The sequence below is a fragment of the Capra hircus genome, chromosome 19 (genome assembly GCF_001704415.2).
Source record: "Capra hircus breed San Clemente chromosome 19, ASM170441v1, whole genome shotgun sequence".
In the NCBI taxonomy this organism is placed as follows: domain Eukaryota; kingdom Metazoa; phylum Chordata; class Mammalia; order Artiodactyla; family Bovidae; genus Capra; species Capra hircus.
In genome coordinates this window covers 22,306,816-22,329,032 of record NC_030826.1, presented here as the reverse complement: position 1 = coordinate 22,329,032, position 22,217 = coordinate 22,306,816, and the positions used below count along the sequence as shown (strand labels likewise).

The following is a 22,217-nucleotide window of genomic DNA, read 5'->3' as shown; positions in this document are numbered from 1 at the left end:
CTCTCCATAGACTTGTTAATTGGGAATATTATTTGAATGTAGTATAGGCATTTACTGCTTCCCAGGAGGTGCTAGTGGTAAAGAACTCGCCTGGCAAGGCAGGAGACATAAGAGACAAGAGTTCGATCCCAGGGTTGGGAAGATCCCCTGGAGGAGGAAATGGCAACCCATTCCAGTATTCTTGCAGGGATAATCCCATGGACAGAGGAACCTGGAGGGCTACAGTCCATGGGGTCGCAAAGAACTGGACACAACTGAAATGGTTTAGTGCACATAGCAGGGTAGTCAGTAACAAACAGAGGCAAGCTGGTTCAGTGTAATGGACTAGGCTGTTACTCAATGAAGGAGAAATGACCTGGAACAAAACAAGCTTAGTATTTGGTTCAGACGTCCTTTGAGTTGTGAGGATTACATATTTCAGGGTTTCTGTAACAGTGGGGATTTTCAGTCAGCTACCCATTGTCCCTCCAACTATCAGAGAGTCCCAGGAATTGTACAAGAGTCCCCTCATGTACCCAACTCTGCCTCCACAAATAGTGATTTGATCATGAAATTGCTGTTCTCTGGTTCATAAATTGTGAACATATCTGCTGCAGAGAGATTTGACAGCCTCCCTTCGTGCAAGAAATGCTGAGATCTCATTGATAAAAATAGTTGCTGCAAAGGTGATTTCATGAAATGCTAATTGTGTTTGAGAAGTTTATGTGAATACAACAAGTGTTAATCCTTTGCTGTTGGAGGTTTTAAGGGTGTGACTAGTCTAGAATTTTGGATAAATAGGGTTTTCACATGGTTTGGTGGGGGTGTATTGTAGTTAGGATTATGTTTCTATTGCTGGTGTTAAACGGATGCTAAGTGTTAAAAGGTGTTAAGGAGATGACACCAGTGTTACGAGAATTTCACTATAGTCATAATTTGCACAAATTGATACAAAGCACTGGTTGTAAGACTTCTAGCAGCATCATGAAGCTCTTTCCTCTTCTTATTCATGCTACCCTTAGTCTTATTCCTCCTGGAATGGAGACATTTCTGAAGGCAAAGAGCTGTGAGTAGTGTTGGGCTTTTAAAAAGTAACTAAATTTATTTGACTGCCCTGGGTCTTAGTTGTGGCATGTAGGTTTTTTTTGTGTTTTTGTTTTTTTTTTTAAGTTGCAGCATGTGGGATCTAGTTCCCTAACTAGGGATTGAGCCCAGGTCCCCTGCATTGGGAGCTTGGAGTCCTAACCACTGGACCACCAGGGATTCCCTGCTTTTAAACTCAGTAATTAAAAAACAGGTAACTCAAAAACTGACAAAGCATTGAAAGGATATTTTCCAAAGAGCATGTACAAATAGCCAGTTAGCATATGAAAAGATACTCAGCATCATTAGTCATTAAGGAAGTGCAAATCAAAATCTGAGGTACCTCTTGATGCCCACTAGGATGACTTTTAAAAAAAAAAAAGGAAACTAACCAGTGTTGGTGAGATTATGGAGATATTAGACTCATCCTCACTTGCTGTCTCTATTTATAGTTTCAGTTTTTAAGTATATATTCAAGAGACTTGTGTGCATTCTTACATGAATGTTTATAGGAGCATTATTCATAATAGCTAAAAAGTGGGAAGTCAGTGTACAAAAGTACATTAACTGAACGGGTGAATAAAGTGTGGCATAGATACATATAGTTGTTTAGTTGCTCAGCCATGTCCATCTCTCTGCGAACTCATGGACTGTAGCCCACCAGGCTCCTCTGTCCTTTGGATTTTCCAGGCAAGAATACTGGAGTGGGTTGCTATTTCCTTCTCCAGGGAAATCTTCCCAGCCCAGGGATTGAACCTGCATCTCCTGCATTGCAGGTGGGTTCTTTACTGCTGAGTTAACCGGGGAATCCCAATTTTTAGATATTTTAGTAATGTTTTTCCATATATAATGTTGTAAAGCTCTGTAATTTAAAAGAATTATCGTCCTTTGTTGGTGTAGCTAGGTTACTTTTTATTTAATTTTATTAAAAAATTTATATATATTTGGCCGTTCTGGATCTTTGTTGCTACACAGGCTTTTCTCTAGTTGCGGGGAGAAGGGGCTGCTCTAGTTTGTGGTGCTTGCGCTTCTCATTTTGGTGACTTCCCTTGTTGCAGAGCATGGGCTCTAGGGTGCTTGGGCTTCAGTAGTTGCAGTGAGAGAGCTTGGCAGTTGTGGCTCCCTGGCTCTAGAGCACAGGCTCCATAGTTGGAGCACACGGGGTCTAACCAGTGTCTCCTACGTTGGCAGGTGGATTCCTTACCTAGTAACCTTAGCTTTTACCTTTACCTTAGCCCTAGGTTACTTTTGAAATTGCTTTGTTGGAGAACTAGTGTGGCAGTGAGCTTGAAATGATACCCCTTAACTCCTAAACACTGCCACAGTCATTTTTCCATGGCTGTGGTTAAAAAAAATTGGATGTTTCAAATGAATGCTCTCAGGCTCCCACAAATGAATTAATGGTCTTATTACCGTATATGCTCTGGTATTTTTTTTTAAGCTTCAGAATCGCCTTAAAAAATTCAGCGGTATTGAAGTAAGATTTTATAATATACCCAGTTTACACATAAAACTGTTTTAGTAAATGTGTTCAGTTGTGTAACCACCATAGAACAATTCTATTTCCCCAAAATTTCCTTTGTACTCCTTTGCTCATCAGCCCCTCACTTCACCCCCATGTCTTGATAGCCACTTCCTTTTATAGTTTTACAGTTTTTTCTCTAACTCGATTTAAGTGGAATCATAGTCCATTTAGGTCTGGCTTTTTTCAGTTAGCATGGTGTTTTTTAAATTCATCCATGCTGTTACTTGTATCAGTAGTTTTTTTTTTTGTATCAGTAGTTTTTTATTCTTGAGTAGTATTCCATTGTATGGATGGACATTTGGGTTGTTTTCACCTTTTGAATATGATAAATAAAGTTGCTCTGGACACGTGTATAGTTTATGGTGTAAGAAACTACTGCACTGTTTTCTAGAGATCATACCATCTTAATATTTGTATTAACTTACTGTATTAACTCCCTGATATACTTCCTGGAAATACAATTTTTGAAAACATCATTTTGTGGGATTACACATAATTTAGCATATCATTAAGCAGTGTTTCATAAAGTCACCATCTTCATCATATACTTATTATGTGTTTCTTATGCATAGAATGTATGCTAAGGATGTTTGTAAAATGCAGATCCTTGTGTCTCATTACCAAAAGTTCTTAGTCTGTAAAGTTGGAGAGTCACATGGTGGTAACGACATTTAATCATTTTCAAAACCATAGTTTTAATTAATATATTTGTTTAATTCTTTGCAATTCTTTGTATTTATTTCTTTGCCCGTGTCAGATCTTAGTTCCCTGATGAAGGATCAAACCCGGGCCCCCTGCATTGGGAGCACAGAGTCTTAGCCAGTGGACCACCAGGGAAGTCCCTTCATTAATATATTTGTTCAGTTAGTGTTTCTTGAGGGGATTTTGGTTCTTCCTTTGCATTCACATGCATTTTATTACATTTTTTTCCCCTGTACTCAAGATCTCCCAATGTTTATCTGGGCCCCTTTGTTTGCTCGCCATCTAGTGGTAACAAGTAAAAACCACCCAAATGAGTGAATTCATAGGTGGTGGACAGTCCCCTTCTAAAGGAGGAAGGATTGGAAAATCCAAAGATAAGTTTGTGACTAACGAAAATGCTCACTATATGTTTGCTATATAAATGAATGCCCTTTCCTCCCATGACTTTTTTTTGGGAGGGGTAGGAATTTAGTATTATTTAGTTAGGAAATAATTTGACAGAAAATGCATTTTCTATCACTTTTTTTGAAAAATGCATTTTAGAGCCTGTAAATTTAAAACTTTTGTCCTAAATGGCCAGCTGAATTACTTTTACTAGGAAATGGGTTAGGTGTACATGCCTAATTGTCTTACTTACATGAGAGAGATGCCTCCAAGCCATACTAAATTATACTTGGTACTATATGAAGTCATTTTGGTTCCATACAATTTATATTCTAGATCCTCTTGTTCTGAGCTCTTAATTTACTTTGTCTTTTACATGTTTTTTAGTTTTTTTGCTCATGCTAGTTTGATGATTGTGGAAGCAATATTTTGCTAAAAAATGTGTCTTTTGTTTTACATTAGCTGGACAGAAAAAAAGATTTACTGTGATAGGGATGTTTTAACAAAACTTAGTTTCTAAGGTCTGATTTTTCTTTTCACTTATAGAAATGGTGGAGTCAATGAAGAAAGTAGCAGGGATGGATGTGGAGTTGACAGTTGAAGAAAGAAACCTCCTATCTGTTGCATATAAAAATGTGATTGGAGCTAGAAGAGCTTCCTGGAGAATAATCAGCAGCATTGAACAGAAAGAAGAAAACAAGGGAGGAGAAGACAAACTAAAAATGATTCGGGAATATCGGCAAATGGTGAGATTGTTACATCCTAGTGTTAGAGTCGCTCAGTTGTGTCTGACTCCTTTGTGACCCCATGGACTGTAGCCCACCAGACTCCTCTGTCCATGGGCTTCTCCAGGCTAGAATACTGGAGTGGGTTGCCATTTGCTTCTCCAGATGATCTTCCCAACCCAGGGATTGAACCTGGGTCTCCTCTATTGCAGGCAGATTCTTTACTGTCTGAGTTACTGGGTGGCCTGCATATCCTAGACCTATCTTGTCACATCCTGTGGTTTAGTTGCTAAGTCATGTCTGACTCTTTGCGACCCCATGGACTGTAGCCCACCAAGCTCCTCTGTCTATGGGATTTTCCAAGCAAGAATACTGGACTGGATTGCCATTTCCTTCTCCAGGGAATCTTCCCAACCCAGGAATCGAACCCAGGTCTCTTGCATTGCAGGCAGATTCTTTACTGACTGAGCTGTCAGGGAAGCTCAAAGATTGATGTCTGAGGTGTTAGACTGTTTAGACCTTAGCCTACTACACACATTGTTGTATACCTGTGTAGTGTATATTTTATATTTTACTGGATTTACATCTTTTACTCATCTGGGTTGAGAATTAGAGGCTAAACAGTATTTTAGGAGAGAGAAGACTTTTTTTTTTTCCTGAAAGCTGCAGAGAGCACCACACAAGTAGACAACTAATGTAATCATTATTTCTATTGTGGTGACTACGAAATACTTCATTGGGTAACTTGAAATTACCATTCTGGACAGCTTAACCAATATTCATGTGCCTGTTATGTACATCAGTTGATAGGTAATATGGGTACAAAAATGAGACAGTTAATATCCTTATGGAAGATAGGTCTAGTCAGTTTTTATAATATAATAGAAAATATCAGAGGGTGTCAGGTATTGGTAAATTTATTGTCTCAGATATTATATGTGGGTTTACACTGATGTGTAATGTTTTTCTTGCTGTGGCTTTTGGTCAAGAAAGTTTAATCTAGTGCACTGGTTCTCAAACCAGAAGTGACTTTGCTCCTCAGAGGACATTTGGTAGAGACATTATTGGTTTTCACAACTTCAGTGGGTAGAGATGAGGTTACTGCTAAGCATCCTATTAGGCATAGAGTAGCCCCCCCACTGTTGAGTGTTGAGAAACTGATTCTAAACACACTTTTAAAAGTACAGTGGAAAACAAACAAAAAAATACAGTGGGAGAAATTAAAAAAACTCACAAAGTTAGCATGGAGTGAATTTGGTGGATAGAGGGAAAGGGGAAAGAGCATTTGCTGACTTACGTGAGATATTTCTAAATTAGAAAATATGTGTGCAAGTTACTGTATTTAATCTTTAAATGACCCTGTAAAGGGTAGATATTATTCTAGTTCCTAGATAAAAACGGGTGTTCTGAGTGATTAACATACCTGGGATCACATAGAAAGTGGTGAGCTGGTACCAGTGTGACCATTACCTTCAAACACATTGGAACGAAGACTATGGATTGTCGGTATTCAGGTTGGTGTTTCAGAGGGATGAGGAAATGAGGAGGTTGAGAGTGCTGAAGGGAGAAGTCTGTGTGCTAGATTGTGGGATTTGGGGTAAGAAGGAAAGGAAGCAGGAAGCAAAGAGAGGAACTGATAAATTGGGAGAAGATGAAAGAAAAGAGACTGGAGGTCTTGATGTGTCTCTTAAGTATAAATAACAGGAGTAAAGGAACTAAAAAAAGAAGTTGTAATCCAGTAGTAAAATATTGGAACTTAAAAATTCCAGGCTAGAATAGCACAGTTAAGAGTGCACAAATAAAGGTCATGGAGTTGAGATCAAGAACTACATTGAAAGGAACATGATAATGCCTTGGTGTATGATACCAGGAATTGGAGAGGTAAGCTGTAGATACTAGTGAATGTGGGTGAAGGGCCTGCAGAGATCTATTGATGACAGAAATTGACATTTTAAAACATAGTGGAGGAGCTTCCAAGGGAGGAAGGGTTTGGAGTATTAAAACAGTCATCCTGAGTCAGTGAGGACTTAAGAGCCTGAATTCAGAAATCATCCTCCTCTTAGAGCGATCTATCTCTACTTGAAAAGCCATAAAGAAGGTAGTTTTTTCAGGAGAGAGCTGGTTTTACTTAGAATCAATAAGATTATAGAAGATTAGTGGGAGAATTATTTACAATGGAAAGAAGGTGGAAGAGGGCACAAAATGAATTTGGAAAGGTTAAACAATGTCATTGTGAAAGAGTGAAAGTATTATTCACTCAGCTGTGTCCCTTTGTGACCCCATCGACTGTGGCCCTTAAGGCTCCTCTGTCCACAGAATTCTCCAGGCAGGAATACTGGAGTGGATTTCAGTCCCTTCTCCAGGGCATCTTCCCGACCCAGGGATCAAACCTGGGACTCTTGCATTGCAGGCAGATTCTTTACCGTTGGAGCCACCAGGGAAGACATTGTAGTAACAAAATTGAGAGAAGAATGTGTATGTGTGTTAAGAGGTAGTATGTGTTTTTGGCATGATAAACGAATTGAAATGAGTGGCAGTGTTTACTTCAGTCTGTGGGCTGTTGATGTCGTAGCTGGTTATGGATCTATCAGTAAGGTGATTTACAGTTTAGCATAATAGTGGTTGGGCTTCCCTGGTGGCTCAGAGGTTAAAGCGTCTGCCTCCAGTGCGGGAGACCCGGGTTCCATCCCTGGGTCGGGAAGATCCCCTGGAGAAGGAAATGGTAACCCACTCCAGTATTCTTGCCTGGAAAATCCCATGGACGGAGAAGCCTGGTAGGCTACAGTCCATGGGGTCGCAAAGAGTTGAACACGACTGAGCGACTTCACTTTCACTATAATAGTGGTTAAGGAATGTGAGTTGCGGAGGCAGAATGCCTGGCTTTAAGTTTTTATTCCATCCCTTAGAAACTGTGAGCCAAGCCATGCAGCCTACTTGGGTTCAGGTTTTCACTCTGCTTCTAAGTTCTTTAAGTTAGTTATCTTTGGTCAAATATGGTGATCTTTGTTTTCCTATGTAAGTGGAGACAAAAGCTAGTTTTTTAAAAAAAGCTAGTTAATATGTTGCATTCAGTAAATAGTAATCACAGTCTTCTATAGCTGAACTGTGAGTTGTCGCGCACCCCCACCCCGCCCAATCACTTAACTAATGGCATGTAGGAAGAAATACTTTACATAACCGGAGACAGGTTTTCTCTGCTTTTGTATCAAGAGTGGAAAAGGAGGTTTGGAGAGGGATATATATGTTCTCTTTAATATGGTTCTCTACTCTAAAACCAGAGATAGAATGTGATAATTTGTGTAATTTCTTAAATAATTTTTGACTTTTTTTATTTTTCAGGTTGAGACTGAGCTAAAGTTAATCTGTTGTGACATTCTGGATGTACTGGACAAACACCTCATTCCAGCAGCTAACACTGGCGAGTCCAAGGTTTTCTATTATAAAATGTAGGTTCTATACTAGAAGGGAAGATAATCAGATTAAATAAATCAGATTAAATTTTAGCTGTCTTAGAATCATCGATTTTTCATATAGATTTTTCAGCATTCTATTTAATGTTGGAAGGATAGTTAAGAGGAATGATTCTCAAGACTTAGTTTTTGAATACTCATTTGCAAATTCACTGCTAAGAACAGTCAGTATTACTGCATTTAAGATAGTCAGACAATAGCTGTAAAAAATGTACTAAATTTTATGTTAACCTATTTATATATTCATTTGTTTGTGTGGGGGATACCCACTAGCTGTAAGCAATGCCTTACACAGTTCAGTCTTAACATTTTATATAGTTTTTTTTTTTTCCATTTCATTAACAAATTGTTGTGCTGTTCTTTGTAGCCACTTTCTATGTTTAATTCCGGTCTATCGAGTGATAAAATTTGTTGATTTTTTTTTAACGTTTTCAGTTAATTTCTCTAGGATTTTGCTTATACTTGGAAATGTGAAATTTGAGTCATTCCTGAAAGTTTTTGAATTATTGAAATATATACATCTGTTGTTTCATGTTTTTTATCACAACTTGATTTTATGTAATAGAGAAAAATTTTTAACAACTTTAAATGCTGTGTTTTTGTTGTTGTTTTGTTTTGCTTTAGGAAAGGGGACTACCACAGGTATCTGGCTGAATTTGCCACAGGAAATGACAGGAAGGAGGCTGCGGAGAACAGCCTAGTGGCTTATAAAGCTGCTAGTGATATTGCAATGACAGAACTTCCACCAACACATCCCATTCGCTTAGGTCTTGCTCTCAATTTTTCTGTATTCTACTATGAAATTCTTAATTCCCCCGACCGTGCCTGCAGGTAAGTCTCTAAAGAGAAAAAAAAAACTCTTGACTGTGAAAATGAAAAAGGTTACCCCCCCCAAAAAATAGCTACTTGTTTTTCTGTCTTGTTCCCTGGGGCTGCTTTCCTTGACTTGGCCCTGTAATGAAGAATTTTGGCTCTTAACACAACTGTTTTGGATGATACAAAGATAGACCTATTTCAGTTCACTAGGATAGTAGTTAGGATAATTATGCGATGAGGAAAAATTTGATTGGTAGAGTGAAAAGAATCTTGTTACAGAGTAAGAGTAAGGAACGAGGGATTTTCATAATAGAATTTTCTTTATTTTTGTATATTAGCTTTCAGTCTTTGTCTCCTGTTCAATATAGTTAAACGCTGTTAGTATGCATACTGTGTTGTATTTTCTGTTGTAAAGTTTGCCATCTTATTGATATATTTAAAAGTGTTACCCCATTTATACTTCAGGTTATTCCCAATTTTGATACATAAATTTAAGGAATATATGTGCATGGTTTTTTATTTAAGTATACATGGCATGAAGTTTATCATTCTGTGTTTCAATGTGCAGTTCAGTGACATTAAGTGGGTGTGCATGTGTGCTCAGTCATGTCCGACTCTGACCCCTTGGACAGTAGCTCCTCTGTTGATGGAATTTTCCAGGCAAGAATACTGGAATGGGTTGTCATATCCTATTCCAGGGCATCTTCACAACCCAGGGATTGAACCCAGGTCTCCTCCTGCACTGCAGGCAGATTCTTTACCACTAAGCCACCAGGGAAGCCCGCCAGTTTCCTTTGTCCATGGGATTCTCCAGGCAAGAGTCCTGGAGTGGGTAGACATTAAATACACCCACAATATCGTCTGTTGCATCTATTTCTAAAACTTTTTTATCACCTGAAACAAATTTGCCACTAAACAATAACACGATATCCACCTCTGTCTGATTTTCTGATAATCTCTTTCTGTCTATGAATTTGCCTATTTTAGATAAATCATACAATAGGAGTACGCGTTACAAAGTAACTTCGGTGTTCTTGGGTATGTAGGAATCAGATATTCCCTGAAAGAAGAGATTTTCCAGCTGTCAGGTGGATTCTTGTGAATGAAAAATCAATATTAATTCATCTAAAAACTTTCTAAATGGCTAGTTGAGTGAGTCCAAGCAGGTAATGTATCTTAACTGAAGAAGCTATGGCTGTTCAGGGATAGTATTGGTTGACTCTTTGATTGCCATTCTCTAGTCTAGCCGTTGAACACACAGCTTCAACCTAAGTCCTTTCCGTGCTTCTGCTTTAATGTGAAGTATGCCATTTGTGCTCTTTCTACCCATTAAGATTGTTCAAATATGACTTCCTAATTTGCTTACCCTCTTGGGTCCCTGAAGTACTTTTCTAGGTTGGCACTTCATTTTTATGTTATAGTAGCTATTTATGTCACTCCCTCTATTTTAGGTGTTTTTAAAAAGTTCATTGTGGACTCATATTATGTCTCTTTGCTCTTTTTCCTACCTGTTCCCAGCATCACTTGATGTACATAGTACACAGTACTCAAAAAGTAAAGGTGAATTTTGTTTCTTAACTGTAGTAAATGGCTTATATGATCTCATTTTTGTGGGGTTTTTTTCTTTCTTGCTGTGTTAACCTTAAATTTTATTGGATTAAATTGTGAGATACTGTCCCAGAATATTTTCTTTTTGCATTAAAACTTTATTAAATAAAGTTAAAGTGACTAGAATTTGGAAATACCTTTCACATGCATATATTTTGATGGTGGCTTGGATGGGATTGGGTCTGCTTGTCAGAAGCATAGTAATAAGTGGAACTCCAACAAAAGTTTCACTAGTTGCACAGTTGCTGGATTACAAAATTTAAAAAGGAGTTTCATTAGTGACACCTGTTTTCAGTGCCTAAAGCATTGCAGTGCCAAGCATTCAGTGTCTAATAGTGTCTAGTAGTGATAACTAAAGAAATGACTGAGATTTAACTATGTCATTTCTAGAATCTGTTTTTGGATTTAATTTATTTCAGACTTTTTTTTCATAATACATTATGTGAATTCTTATAGGTTGGCAAAAGCAGCTTTTGATGATGCAATTGCAGAACTGGACACGCTGAGTGAAGAAAGCTATAAGGACTCTACACTTATCATGCAGTTGTTACGTGATAATCTGACACTATGGACTTCAGACATGCAGGGTGATGGTAAGGAGACTGAAGTTAAAATGTGTCTCTTTCCGTTGTTGGATCTATTTACTCATAGAAAATTGGGATTTCTTTACATTATGCTATAACTTAGACTCAGCCTACCCCCCAAACTATCAAATTTTAATTACTACCTTTACAGGAAATGGTATCAAAGTACAGCCTTACATTTTGGTCTGTAAGATAATAATGTAAAAGGCCTGTTTTGTTAATAATCAAAGATTTAAAGATTTACCTGTCATAACATGGGCTAAACTTAGTTTTCTGTTCTATCAGTTTTGAAAGATGGAGAGGAAGCAGTTCATATTACCATTCCTCAGATTCAATTTTAGGGATCTAAGGTTAATTATATTTTACTGTTGTTGTCACTGTTTTGGCTGAGTGGCAATCCTCATTTTAAAACTTAGATGGTTATAAGTAGATATTTATGGTATCTTTTCTGTGTGGAAATCTTTTATCTAAAAAAAGACTAATTTCCCTCTGTATTCTGTACAACAGATGAAACACCCTGCTCATATAGATCCTTATTTAAGAGATCTGATATAGTCTCTTTGTTTTCTAATGTTGCAGTTGTAAATAGTTACTAGAGCATTTTATAAAATTTAATCTTGTGGTTGGGAGTAGGGTAGGTGCTTAATGATTATTCCAGATGTAAAGGACCAAATTTGTCACATTTCTTGATTTTAAAGAATATTTTATTCTACTCATTTCTAAAGAGTTGTTTTTACCCATGATAGATCATTGAAAGGGTGGGGGAACTGGACGGGGAGATGGACACAAACTAGTGTGACATGATAATTATAAGAGTGTTTGTAACTGGCTCTGGTGATACAGGGAGTGGAAACAACATTTGTCATTTTTAGTTACAGATCCTTTAAAAGTGTATTGCCCAAACTGAAACATGTTTTGTATTCCTTGAGGCTAGATGTAGTTTCTCTTGGTCAGACCAACATATATTGTATTTGGAAACATAACTTTTTAAAGATGTCTCTGAAAATGGATGTCAGGGAATGTAGATTGGCACTGAAAGGACAGAGTCAGATTTTAGAATTATCTTATCTTACGGTCAGTGAGAGTTAGGGGACTCTGCTGCTAAAATGCAGTAGCTCTGTGAACTATTTAGAACTTGACTAGCTTTGGCTTGAGATTTGTGGTGCATGTGACTTACTTGCGCACTTCACCAACAAAGCCAGATGGAGTTACAGTTTACTTTTCGTCAGCACAGCACTGCAGGCAACCACTATCAGTCTGTGGGACTCAAAACCAACTAAACCATCTCTGAACTAATGACTGGGGTTCCTTCCAGCTTTAAATTCTATTGTATTCTAACAATAACTACTAAGAAGAATGGCCAGATAGCTGTGGACTCTTCATAGTCACCCCCAGCTCAGAGAAGACTAATATCTCTCTGCCTGTTTGAGGGGATAAAAGGAAAAAGCATGTGGAGAGTTTGGTAAGCGGTATTGACCTAAAGTAAGCTATACCTCTTTGATCTCTCGGGATGTTTTTTCAGGGTGAAAAATACCAACAACAACAAAGGTGATTTTGAAAAGCGGGTGTTTTTTTTGGACACATTATTTGGTACAGATGTCACCTTTTATAAAGTTGCTAGATTCCAAAAATAAAAAAGTCTGATTTTCTGTTATCACTCATAACCAAGAATCGATTAAGGTAGATTGTGATTCCATTTATACAGAATCAAAGATACTCTTTTTCTTGGTTATCAAGCATGTTTTATTAAATGGATTATTTAAAAATAAAATATCTTTAAACTTACTATGTTTTCATAGTTGGGAATGTTCTTTGTACAAAATGTTTAATTACACTTTAGGGTAGATTTCTCTTTAATCTTAAACACTTAAACTAGTGAAATTCAGTTGCATCAATTCCTTATGGTTTCATAGATCGACCAATTAATTAAATTTCATTGAGACAGATTAATTTTCCTTTTAAGAGGTGTGTTACAAAATATTTGGAATTATGAAACAGTTTATCTTGAAAAATTCAAGTGGTCTGTTGAAATCTTAGCAAAATAAACAAGCTGTCTGAAATTACAAATTGTTGATAATAGAAAATTATTTGCCAGTTTTGCTAAAAGGTGTAAGGTATTACATGTTAAGTTGGTTTTGTGATTTAGAATCAATGCTGAATGTAGAAGAATTTGGGTTATGAAGTTAGGATGTTACTTGCACTTAGTTTAAGGATTATTTAGATTGTTTTCTCCTTTTTTACTTTAAATGTGAAAAGTGGTGTAAAAAACCATTTGAATTGAGGGTTTCTAAACAAAGAAATCTATGAAATTTATGTTGTTCACAAACCTTTACTTATACATGCTTGTATTCTTTTTGCCTGCAGAATGTTAATGTCTGTCTGGGTCTGTTCAAACATAATTCTTTAAAGGGAGCACTACTTTTTCTCATCAAGCAATTTCAGTCCTTTTTCTTTGAACCTATGATCAGAGGACTGTTTAATACACATGTTCATAGAGAGGAATCTCTGCTTGTTCCCTTCTCCCTTCCCAATCCAGAAACTGGGCAAGGAAATACATATCTGAGGAAATGTTTTCCCCCTTCTGTATACCTTTTAAGAGGATATTTCATCCTCTTAAAAAGGAACAGATTATTTCTTAGAGTGAAGTTCATACAAAGTAAGATTCTGAAATCTGATTCCCCTAAATCATTGGTGTTTTCCTTTGTCCTGCTCTTGGTTTATTTTTCTTGTAATGTTGCTTTCATATGATTGTTCTCCCTCCCTTTCTCCTTACAATATAGATTCCTAAAGGAAAATCCAACTCTTCCTTTCCTAAAAACTCTACTTTGTAAGTCATCATCATGGCACAGTGAATTCTGCTTTTAGTTTTGGTTCTTCACTAATCATGCCTGCATATCATCATCTTGTTGCTTAAAAAACTGCCTGTTATACATCCCAGGATGCAAAACCTTTTAAGACATTTATGATCTGCTACCCCTGTCTACTTCTGGTTGAGTGTGACTTCTTTGACAATGTTTTTACGCCAGAGTTACTTGGAACTTTTGGCAAATCTAGTGGTTGCTTATAAGTAAATTGAGTGTGCTCTATTGATGTATGTTAACCGTATTTTGGCAGTGTATTGCTGTTGAAAATGAGTGTGAATGTTCTTATCATTTCTTAAGTTTGAATACATTATTGTTCATTGGGAGAACAATTGGGTGGTCCATCATTTCTTCCCTCAGTAAATGGTTGTTTTTGTCTTTTCTTTGCATGTCTTTGTAAATGTGAGTCAAAAAATCTTAAATACTTTTTTAAAACAATAAATTGCAAACATTTTTATCACAAAAAAAATGTTGAAATGACTAAAACTATCTTTACTCTTACTGCAATGACAGCATTTATAGTATCAAGGTCTTTAAGACAAGACCATTTAAAAGTGTTCCTCAGAGTTTTGCTTTATGTCTGTAGGGAGCTGGTCTGTGTCATTTTTCCATTCTGAATAAGTAATTTAACAAGCAGTATGAATGGATGAATTATCTGAAGTATCGTGATTGTTGGATTAGTTAATTGATTTTTCATTTATTTTGATCAAACTAGTAACTACTTAGGACTTAATGGTTTATTACAGCACAAAATAACTTTTATCTGTTTATTTTTTGGCAGAAGCCTGCATGCTTCCTTATTATGGCTGTCTTATGCTTATTAATAGGTAGATGACTGGTGAATAGGCTGGCTTTCGATTGCATGTCATAGTGCAGTTGAAATTCCTCAGGCTAATTAATAATCATGTTCAAAGGGGAGAGAAAAGTGGCATGAGAGAACTGGTCCAAATGCCCTTCTTTAATAACCTCAGTGGTCTGGTTTACTTTGAGCATGCTGTTCCACTCTGGAGTGAGAGATTTGGTTTATGGTTTGGTGCAATTGTCCAAGATACAAAGTGTGTAAAATATTCATTTACAAAAGCAGAATCCTCCAACTCCTTTGAATCATTTTACTGCTCAGTTCTCATGAACCTTCAGATCAATTAGATTTTGCAAAAATTTATAAAATACTCTTGGTTCTTGAAGAGGTGAGGTTATTGAGAAAGAGTATTTTGACTCAAGATATACATGAAAGCTTGAAAATCATTTTAATAATGTGGTTACCTTGGCTGTCTACTTAAGAGCTTTTTTAGCATAAAAACATTGACTTTTACTATGCATCAATTTTTTTTTTCATCCTGTTGATCATTCAGGACCATGATCCAGCAGCACCTCTTGGCTTAGGCATCTAAGGTGTCAAGGATGGTAGAAGTCCTTTGCCTGTCTGTGTTTATACCAGTTGTATTAAATATAAGGAGTCTTATGCTTGGAATGATACCTTTGTCTGTCCCGACAGCAACCTAGTTTAGTAGGTTATAAATTAATTGTCATTCTTCTTTGCAGGTGAAGAGCAGAATAAAGAAGCGCTGCAGGATGTGGAAGATGAAAATCAGTGAGACATAAAAGCCAACAAGAGAAACCATCTCTGACCACCCTAGACCTTCCCATCCCATCCCTCTTGGAAATCCCCCATTGTCACTGAGAACCACCAAATCTGACTTTTACATTTGGTCTCAGAATTTAGGTTCCTGCCCTGTTGGTTTTTTTTTTTTTTTTTTTAAACAGTTTTCAAAAGTTCTTAAAGGCAAGAGTGAATTTCTGTGGATTTTACTGGTCCCAGCTTTTAGGTTCTTTAAGAACACTAACAGGACTGCATAGAGGCTTTTTCAGCATTACTGTATTGTCTCCTGCCAGATGTGGCAAGATCACCATTAGAAACGGAAATTACATTCGAAAGCCATTAGAATTTTACAAGATGCAAGCATCTAAGAGAAAGGTTAATCACACTATACTGGTGTATGTGGTATCATTTTCCCTTTTTCTGATTGTTTAAATTGAATTTTATACCAATGTTTAAACTTAATTGGATGTTAGCTTGAGGTGGTAAAAAGGTTTTTTGGAGAGTTTGTTGTAATGGTTTTGCTGTAAAAAAGTGTTTCAAACTCTGCTGAAATGTTGCTGAAAAGCGTGGTGCTGGTAACAGTTCAACAATCCGTGGCTGCTCATTCTTGCCTACTTTTACTCTCCCTCTGAAGCAGGTTAGCGTTGAAGGTGGTATGGAAAAGCCTGCATGCGTGTTCAATTCTTTGTTTCTTCTCCTCCCCTCTCCCCCTGGGCCCCGCCCCTCCCCTCCTTCGCTCGCTCAACCTCTTTTGTTCAGTATGTGTAACTTGAAGCTAATTTGTACTACTGGATATCTGACTGGAGCCACAGATACAGAATCTGTATTGTTCTTACTGAAACACAGCATGGATTAACATTAAACTTAAATAAAACAAACCTAAATTAAAAATGCCAAACATTATTGTGCCTCTATCCTTTTTCCTTCTACAATAAAATCTCTAGTCTAAATACATTGATTATAGTTTTTGCCTGAATGTGAAGAAGATCTCGTTTTTTTTTTTTCTTCCACAAATCACTTGCTTCCCAAAAATGATGTATGTTTCTGGGGGGAAAATTACCTGTATGTAACCTGGTTCTGAAGAACAGGGAGTATAAATAGTGCAAGTATCCTGTCTTCTAAATCAGGTAACAATGTGATGTTTATTTTAATCATTAAAGTGCCAGTGTTTGCTTATAATACCAAATTACTTAAGGATCATCTAACATGCGATTTTTGGAGTTGTACAACTGAAGGCTGGGGTTACTCTCTGCCTGCCCCAATGAGTGGCGGGAATAGAGAAGAATTAAATAGATTCTCAGTAGTACACGTACACATGGTGAAATAGTAGTACAGTGGTCCTCTTTATTAGAAACACTCGATGTAAGTAATATCTTTGAGAGAATTTATGCAACAGTGTGTACAGATACTTAACATTTTATGTCAGGCATTGAGGTCGATCTCATTTGACTGTCTCATTGATGTACTCCTGATTTGGCGGGGGTGGGGGTGGAGTTGACTACTCTTGAACATTGAGCTTATTTCCAGCTTTGCATTTGTAAATGCTGCTGCAGTAAATGTTTTTGTTAATGGTCTGCTTAAATAGTTGCCTGTGCAGTATCTGTGATACAGTTCTAGATTCCCTGTGTTAGAAAACAACTTTGCAATTGGTAAATAGTATTGGGTTGGCCAAAACATTGATTCTGTTAGTGACTACATTGATCAGTAAAGTTATTGGTGAAAATATGTCTTATTTTTACCGAATGGGCCTTTTGGCCAACCCAGTATCTTCCCTCAAGTTATTCCACATTATAGCCACGTCAGCGACATGAGAGTACCAGCTTCACTGTGCTCAACTCATTGCTAAATGAGATCTACCAAAAGTGTTTCTTGGACTTAAGTTCTTTGTCGTTAAGACTTGGGAAATTAATAGATGAGTGATGTACTAGTAGTTCCTATTAAAATAAGTATGTAGAATGAACAGTCATTTTTGTGAGTTTTTCTATCAGATAGTTGGAGGTGATCACATACAAATTATACTCTCTGGAGCTACCTCCAAGAGCTAATCAGATGATTTGTTCTTTTTCCAGCAGTATTTTTGCCAACTGTATGCTGCATTTCAGTCCAACACTAGAGGAATTTGTAAAACCCTTCCTGCAAATTTTTAAAGAAGCTGCTAATCAGGGTTTTGCAGGCTGCTCCCACACTAATGTGTGGATGCCTGGACTTGGAAGAGTTCACATGAACCAATAGGTAATTTTTTTACAAAATAGTCTGGTTCAGTTGAGTTGTCAGCATGAATTTGCTAAGTGTAAGAGTTCCTTGGTTGCCTATGTAGACTTCGTTATATGTATTCAGCAAATTCAGGATGCTGTGAGCATTTTCAGTGACGTAACAGTCTAGGTATGGAGAAAAAAGAGCTTGCCATCCAAAGAAAACAATGAAGAGACATCAGAAGGAGACTTTTGTTTGGTTATCGGTCTTCAGAAAGATCCTGTCAAAGACTGGAAGGCAGTCAAGTGTGGAGACTGCAGAAGTGTGACAGTGTCATGCCACTTCCTGTGTCTGGTCTGGGAAGGTGCAGTGTTGTTTTTCAGTTCTTAGTAATCTGTGAGGATCAGTTGATTTAAATAGGAACTTGACCGTTACAAACTTGAATGTGATTAATCTTTTAATTATGATTTTTTGGTTTAAAAATGAAGTTTTAAACCCAGAGGTTTTCTGAAATCTTAGTAGTAACAGTAAATGGGTTTATACCCCTGCTTGGGTATTGAGATGGGTGGCCAGAAAAGAAAATCTAGTTTTGTTGCATTCTAGTTAGACTAGAATGAATTTTAAGTTAGGTTGTTGTAAGGGCGTCTTGATGGAGTAGTATAAACACTGCCACTCTTGCTCCAGATGAATGCTGTTTGTGAGTTATAAAAAGCAAAAATACCCAATTAGCTGCTATGGTATTGATACTAAGACAGAGGGGTGAGCACGCTGAAAATTTTGCAATAAAGAATCTTTGAAATTTTTAACATGTTCGCTGGGTTCCCTGGTAAGGTTCTGGAAAGCTTCACTAGGGAATTGCTTTTCTTTGAATTTAAAATTTTCTTCTTCCCCACTGGAGTGGTTTTTTGTTTTTGTTTTGAGGTATAGTTGATTTATAATGTGAATTTCAGATGTGCAACATAGTCACAGGTTATACTCCCATCTGTAGTTTTAGTGTTGACTATATATATTGGAGAAGGAAATGACAACCCACTCCAGTGTTCTTGCCTGGAGAATCCCATGGACAGAGGAGCCTGGTGGGCTCCTGTCCATAGGGTCGCACAGGGTCGGACACAACTGAAGCGACTTAGCGTAGCACATATACATATATAGGTTGTACCTCTAAATTCCCTACCCCTGTCTTGCCCCTTCCCCCTGTCGCCCACGCCACTAGTGAAAAGGAATTGTGAGCTTTTAGAGGAAGTGGTGATAATGGATCCAACCCAGATCAGCAAAATTAAACGCTGTCATCTTGTAGCTGTCATTTCTTTGGGATCCTAGACTTGTGATTGATAACTGATAGCTAACAGCTAAGAGTGAGTATCAGCTGTGTTCAAGGCACTGTCATTAGGTAGTAGGTACTACTACCTAATTAGGTAGTGCATAGGTCCTTAGTCAGGTGAGTTTTCCATCTGCATTTTGCCAACAGGAAAACAGATAGTAGTAGTCAAACAGAATTCAGAGTTGCGTTTGTATGACTGAAGAGCCCATGCTCATAACCCTTAAGTATTCTTTTTCTTTTAGGCTATTAATGTTTTATTGAAATACACTTTAATTTCTGAGATCAGTATATGGTTTGCAACTGATACATGCCTTTTTGAAAAGCTATAGTAGAAATTAAGCTGTAGTGTTAATGACTAGATTAATTTTTTCCTAGTAGCTTAATTTAGAAATTTAAAAATTAGGGGTTTTTTTTGTTTTGTTTTGTTTTTTATATAAGTGGAGCCATTCTTCCAATTTAAAATAAGTTAGCTTGGACAAGTAGAGCCATAGTCCAAATAGATAATAAGTAGTGATTGTGGGTCATCAGGTTGCTGCAGTGCTGTGACTGAGTTTTCCAGATAACCTAAGTTTTCTGTTTTTTTTTTTTTTTTTTAAGAAAAAGTTCCTGGGTTTTAGGCATTTGTTTCTCACACAGTTGATGTTAAGGATGTGTGCTTGTATAACCCATACATTGTGAGTCATGTCCAGGAGCACTCCTCTGTCTAAAGCTATCAGTGACCACTTTTTTCAGTTGTGCTGAAAGGCTCAGCTCTTGTGCTTCCGTCCTGTATGGTTTGTGAGTCTTCCACTAAGACACTCCTCCATTTAGAATTCTGGTGCTATAGAGTTGGGGTAGGCCTTGTTTTAGCACCTAAGGCTTCTTTTCCGTTACTTAGTGGTTCATTTGTAGCCTTAACAGACCACAGTAATAGCTGAATTCCCTCAGAATTTGCTTTTAGCAGAATTTTAGGAATTTTTAAAAACTTTTTTTTCCATTTAACATCATTCATTGATCACTAAGGAAATGTAAGCCAAAACAAGAGATGCCAATTTCACCTTGACTAAGAGTATAGTTAGCAAAGATCAGATTTGTAGAATACTTCATTGTGAGGATACATGTTAGAATTTTAATTTTACAAAGGGAACACACTGTTTAATGACAACAGGACCAACATAAAGGACTGCTTCATGCCCGTTCCTTAATTTACCCCCTTATCCCCACAAATAGAACCAGTATCTGGATCATTGTTATTGATCAACTTTTCCTGGTTTTGAAACAAATGTAAATGGTAGACATATATAAATGAAATGGCTTATTTCCCCCCCCAACATTAGGTTTGTCGGGTGAGTACATATTATTGCCTGTAATAGTGTATTTTCATGGCCATGTATGATAGTATTCTGTTACATTAGTATACCATTACCTATTCTATGGCGTTTTCAGTTTTGAGGTGGTACAAATAATGTTGCTATGGATTTTTGTGCATGTCTTTTGATATGTATGTGTATGAATTAATGTTGCATAAATATCTTAAAATGGAATTGCTGGGTCATAGAGAATGTATGTGTTCAGCCTCATCTGTTCAGTCACTCAGTCGTGTCCGACTCTGCAACCCCATGGATTGCAGCACACCAGGCTTCCCTGTTAATCACCAACTCCCAGAGCTTCCTCAAACTCAAGTGTTTTTCGAGTCAGTGATGCCATCCAACCTGTCCCCCTTCTGCTTTGAATCTTCCCAGTGTCAGCGTTTGGTCTTTTCCAATGAGTCAGTTCTTCGCATCAGTCCTTCCAATGAATATTCAGGATTTATTTCCTTTAGGATTGACTGGTTTGATCTCGTTGCAGTCCAAGGGACTCTCAGGAGTCTTTTCCAACACCACTTCCAAAACATTGGTTCTTTGGTGCTCAGCTTTCTTTATAGTCTAAACTCACATCCGTACATGACTACTGGAAAAACCATAGCTTCAGCCTCGTAGATAGTACAAAACAGTTTTCCAAAGTGGTTGTACTGTTTTGACAGTACACTACTGCTTTACAGCAGTGTATGAGACTCTCAGTTGCTCTAAATCTTCCCTGGCATTTGGTATAGTCACTTTAGTTGTAGCCGTCTGGTGGATATCCGGGTTTAATTTCTATTTTCCTGATGACTAATGAGACTGAGTACTTTTTAATGTGATTATGGACATTTGGATATCTTTGCCTATTTTTCTGTAGGTTGTTGTCATTGATTTGTAGGGCATCTTTAAATTTTTTGGGGAAATATCTATATATTTAGTGTGTGTGTTCATAGTTACTATCGTTATCTCCCTTTTTGTGCCCTGCTTTTTTAGTATCTTAATGCTCAACATTCAGAAAACTAAGATCATGGCATCTGGTCCCATCACTTCATGGCAAATAGATGGGGAAACAGTGCCAGACTTCATTTTTTTGGGCTCCAAAATCACTGCAGATGGTGACTTTAGCCATGAAATTAAAAGATACTTTCTCCTTGGAAGAAAAGTTATGACCAACCTAGATAGCATGTTCAAAAGCAGAGATATTACTTTGCCAACAAAGGTCCGTCTGGTCAAGGCTATGGTTTTTCCAGTGGTCAAGTGTGGATGTGAGAGTTGGACTATAAAGAAAGCTGAGCGCTGAAGAATTGATGCTTTTGAACTGTGGTGTTGGAGAAGACTCTTGAGAGTCCCTTGGACTGCAAGGAGATCCAACCAGTCCATTTTAAAGGAGATCAGCCCTGGGTGTTCTTTGGAAGGAATGATGCTAAAGCTGAAACTCCAGTACTTTGGCCACCTCATGCAAAGAATTGACTCATTGGAAAAGACTCAGATGCTGGGAGGGATTGGGGGCAGGAGGAGAAGGGGACGACAGAGGATGAGATGGCTGGATGGCATCACTGACTCGATGGACGTGAGTTTGGGTGAACTCCGGGAGATGGTGATGGACAGGGAGGCCTGGCGTGCTGCGATTCATGGGATCACAGTCGCAAAGAGTCGGACACGACTGAGCGACTGAACTGAACTGAATGACGTCTTGAGCAGTTCTTAATTTTAATGCAGTCCAATATATCTGTGTTTTTCTGTAATGTAAATGCTTTATGTGTCCTATTTAATATATACTACTTCAAGATTGTTAAACTTGTTTTTCTAGAAGCAATCTTTGACCTGTCGTATCTAGATCTAGCATCTAGAGTCTATTTTGTGCATGGTAATAAGGCGTTAAACATTTTTCATGTGGATATTTAACTGATCCAGCAACATTTATTGTTCCATTGGTCTTTTCCTAGTGCCTGTGAAACACTGTAGGTATAAAAGAATTCAGTATCAGGTAATGTCAGTCCTCCATTTTTTGTTGTTTAAGATTGTATTGGTTATTCTTGGCTCTTGG

The 22,217-nt window shown here is 37.5% G+C and overlaps 1 protein-coding gene across 2 annotated transcripts in view; it reads left to right on the top strand.

The window, feature by feature from the left end:
• Window positions 1–16,291, top strand: part of YWHAE (tyrosine 3-monooxygenase/tryptophan 5-monooxygenase activation protein epsilon) — a 34,458-nt gene extending 18,167 nt beyond the window's left edge. Inside the window, exons 2-7 of one of the 2 annotated variants that reach the window (XM_018064382.1) lie at window positions 4,220–4,419; window positions 7,738–7,844; window positions 8,493–8,699; window positions 10,749–10,885; window positions 13,657–13,703; window positions 15,280–16,291. In XM_018064382.1, coding sequence (XP_017919871.1) covers window positions 4,220–4,419; window positions 7,738–7,844; window positions 8,493–8,699; window positions 10,749–10,885; window positions 13,657–13,664 — 659 coding nt within the window. In that variant the 3' untranslated portion in view covers window positions 13,665–13,703; window positions 15,280–16,291. The remainder of the gene's footprint in view (window positions 1–4,219; window positions 4,420–7,737; window positions 7,845–8,492; window positions 8,700–10,748; window positions 10,886–13,656; window positions 13,704–15,279) is intronic. The other variant, XM_018064381.1, reaches the window with a different exon arrangement.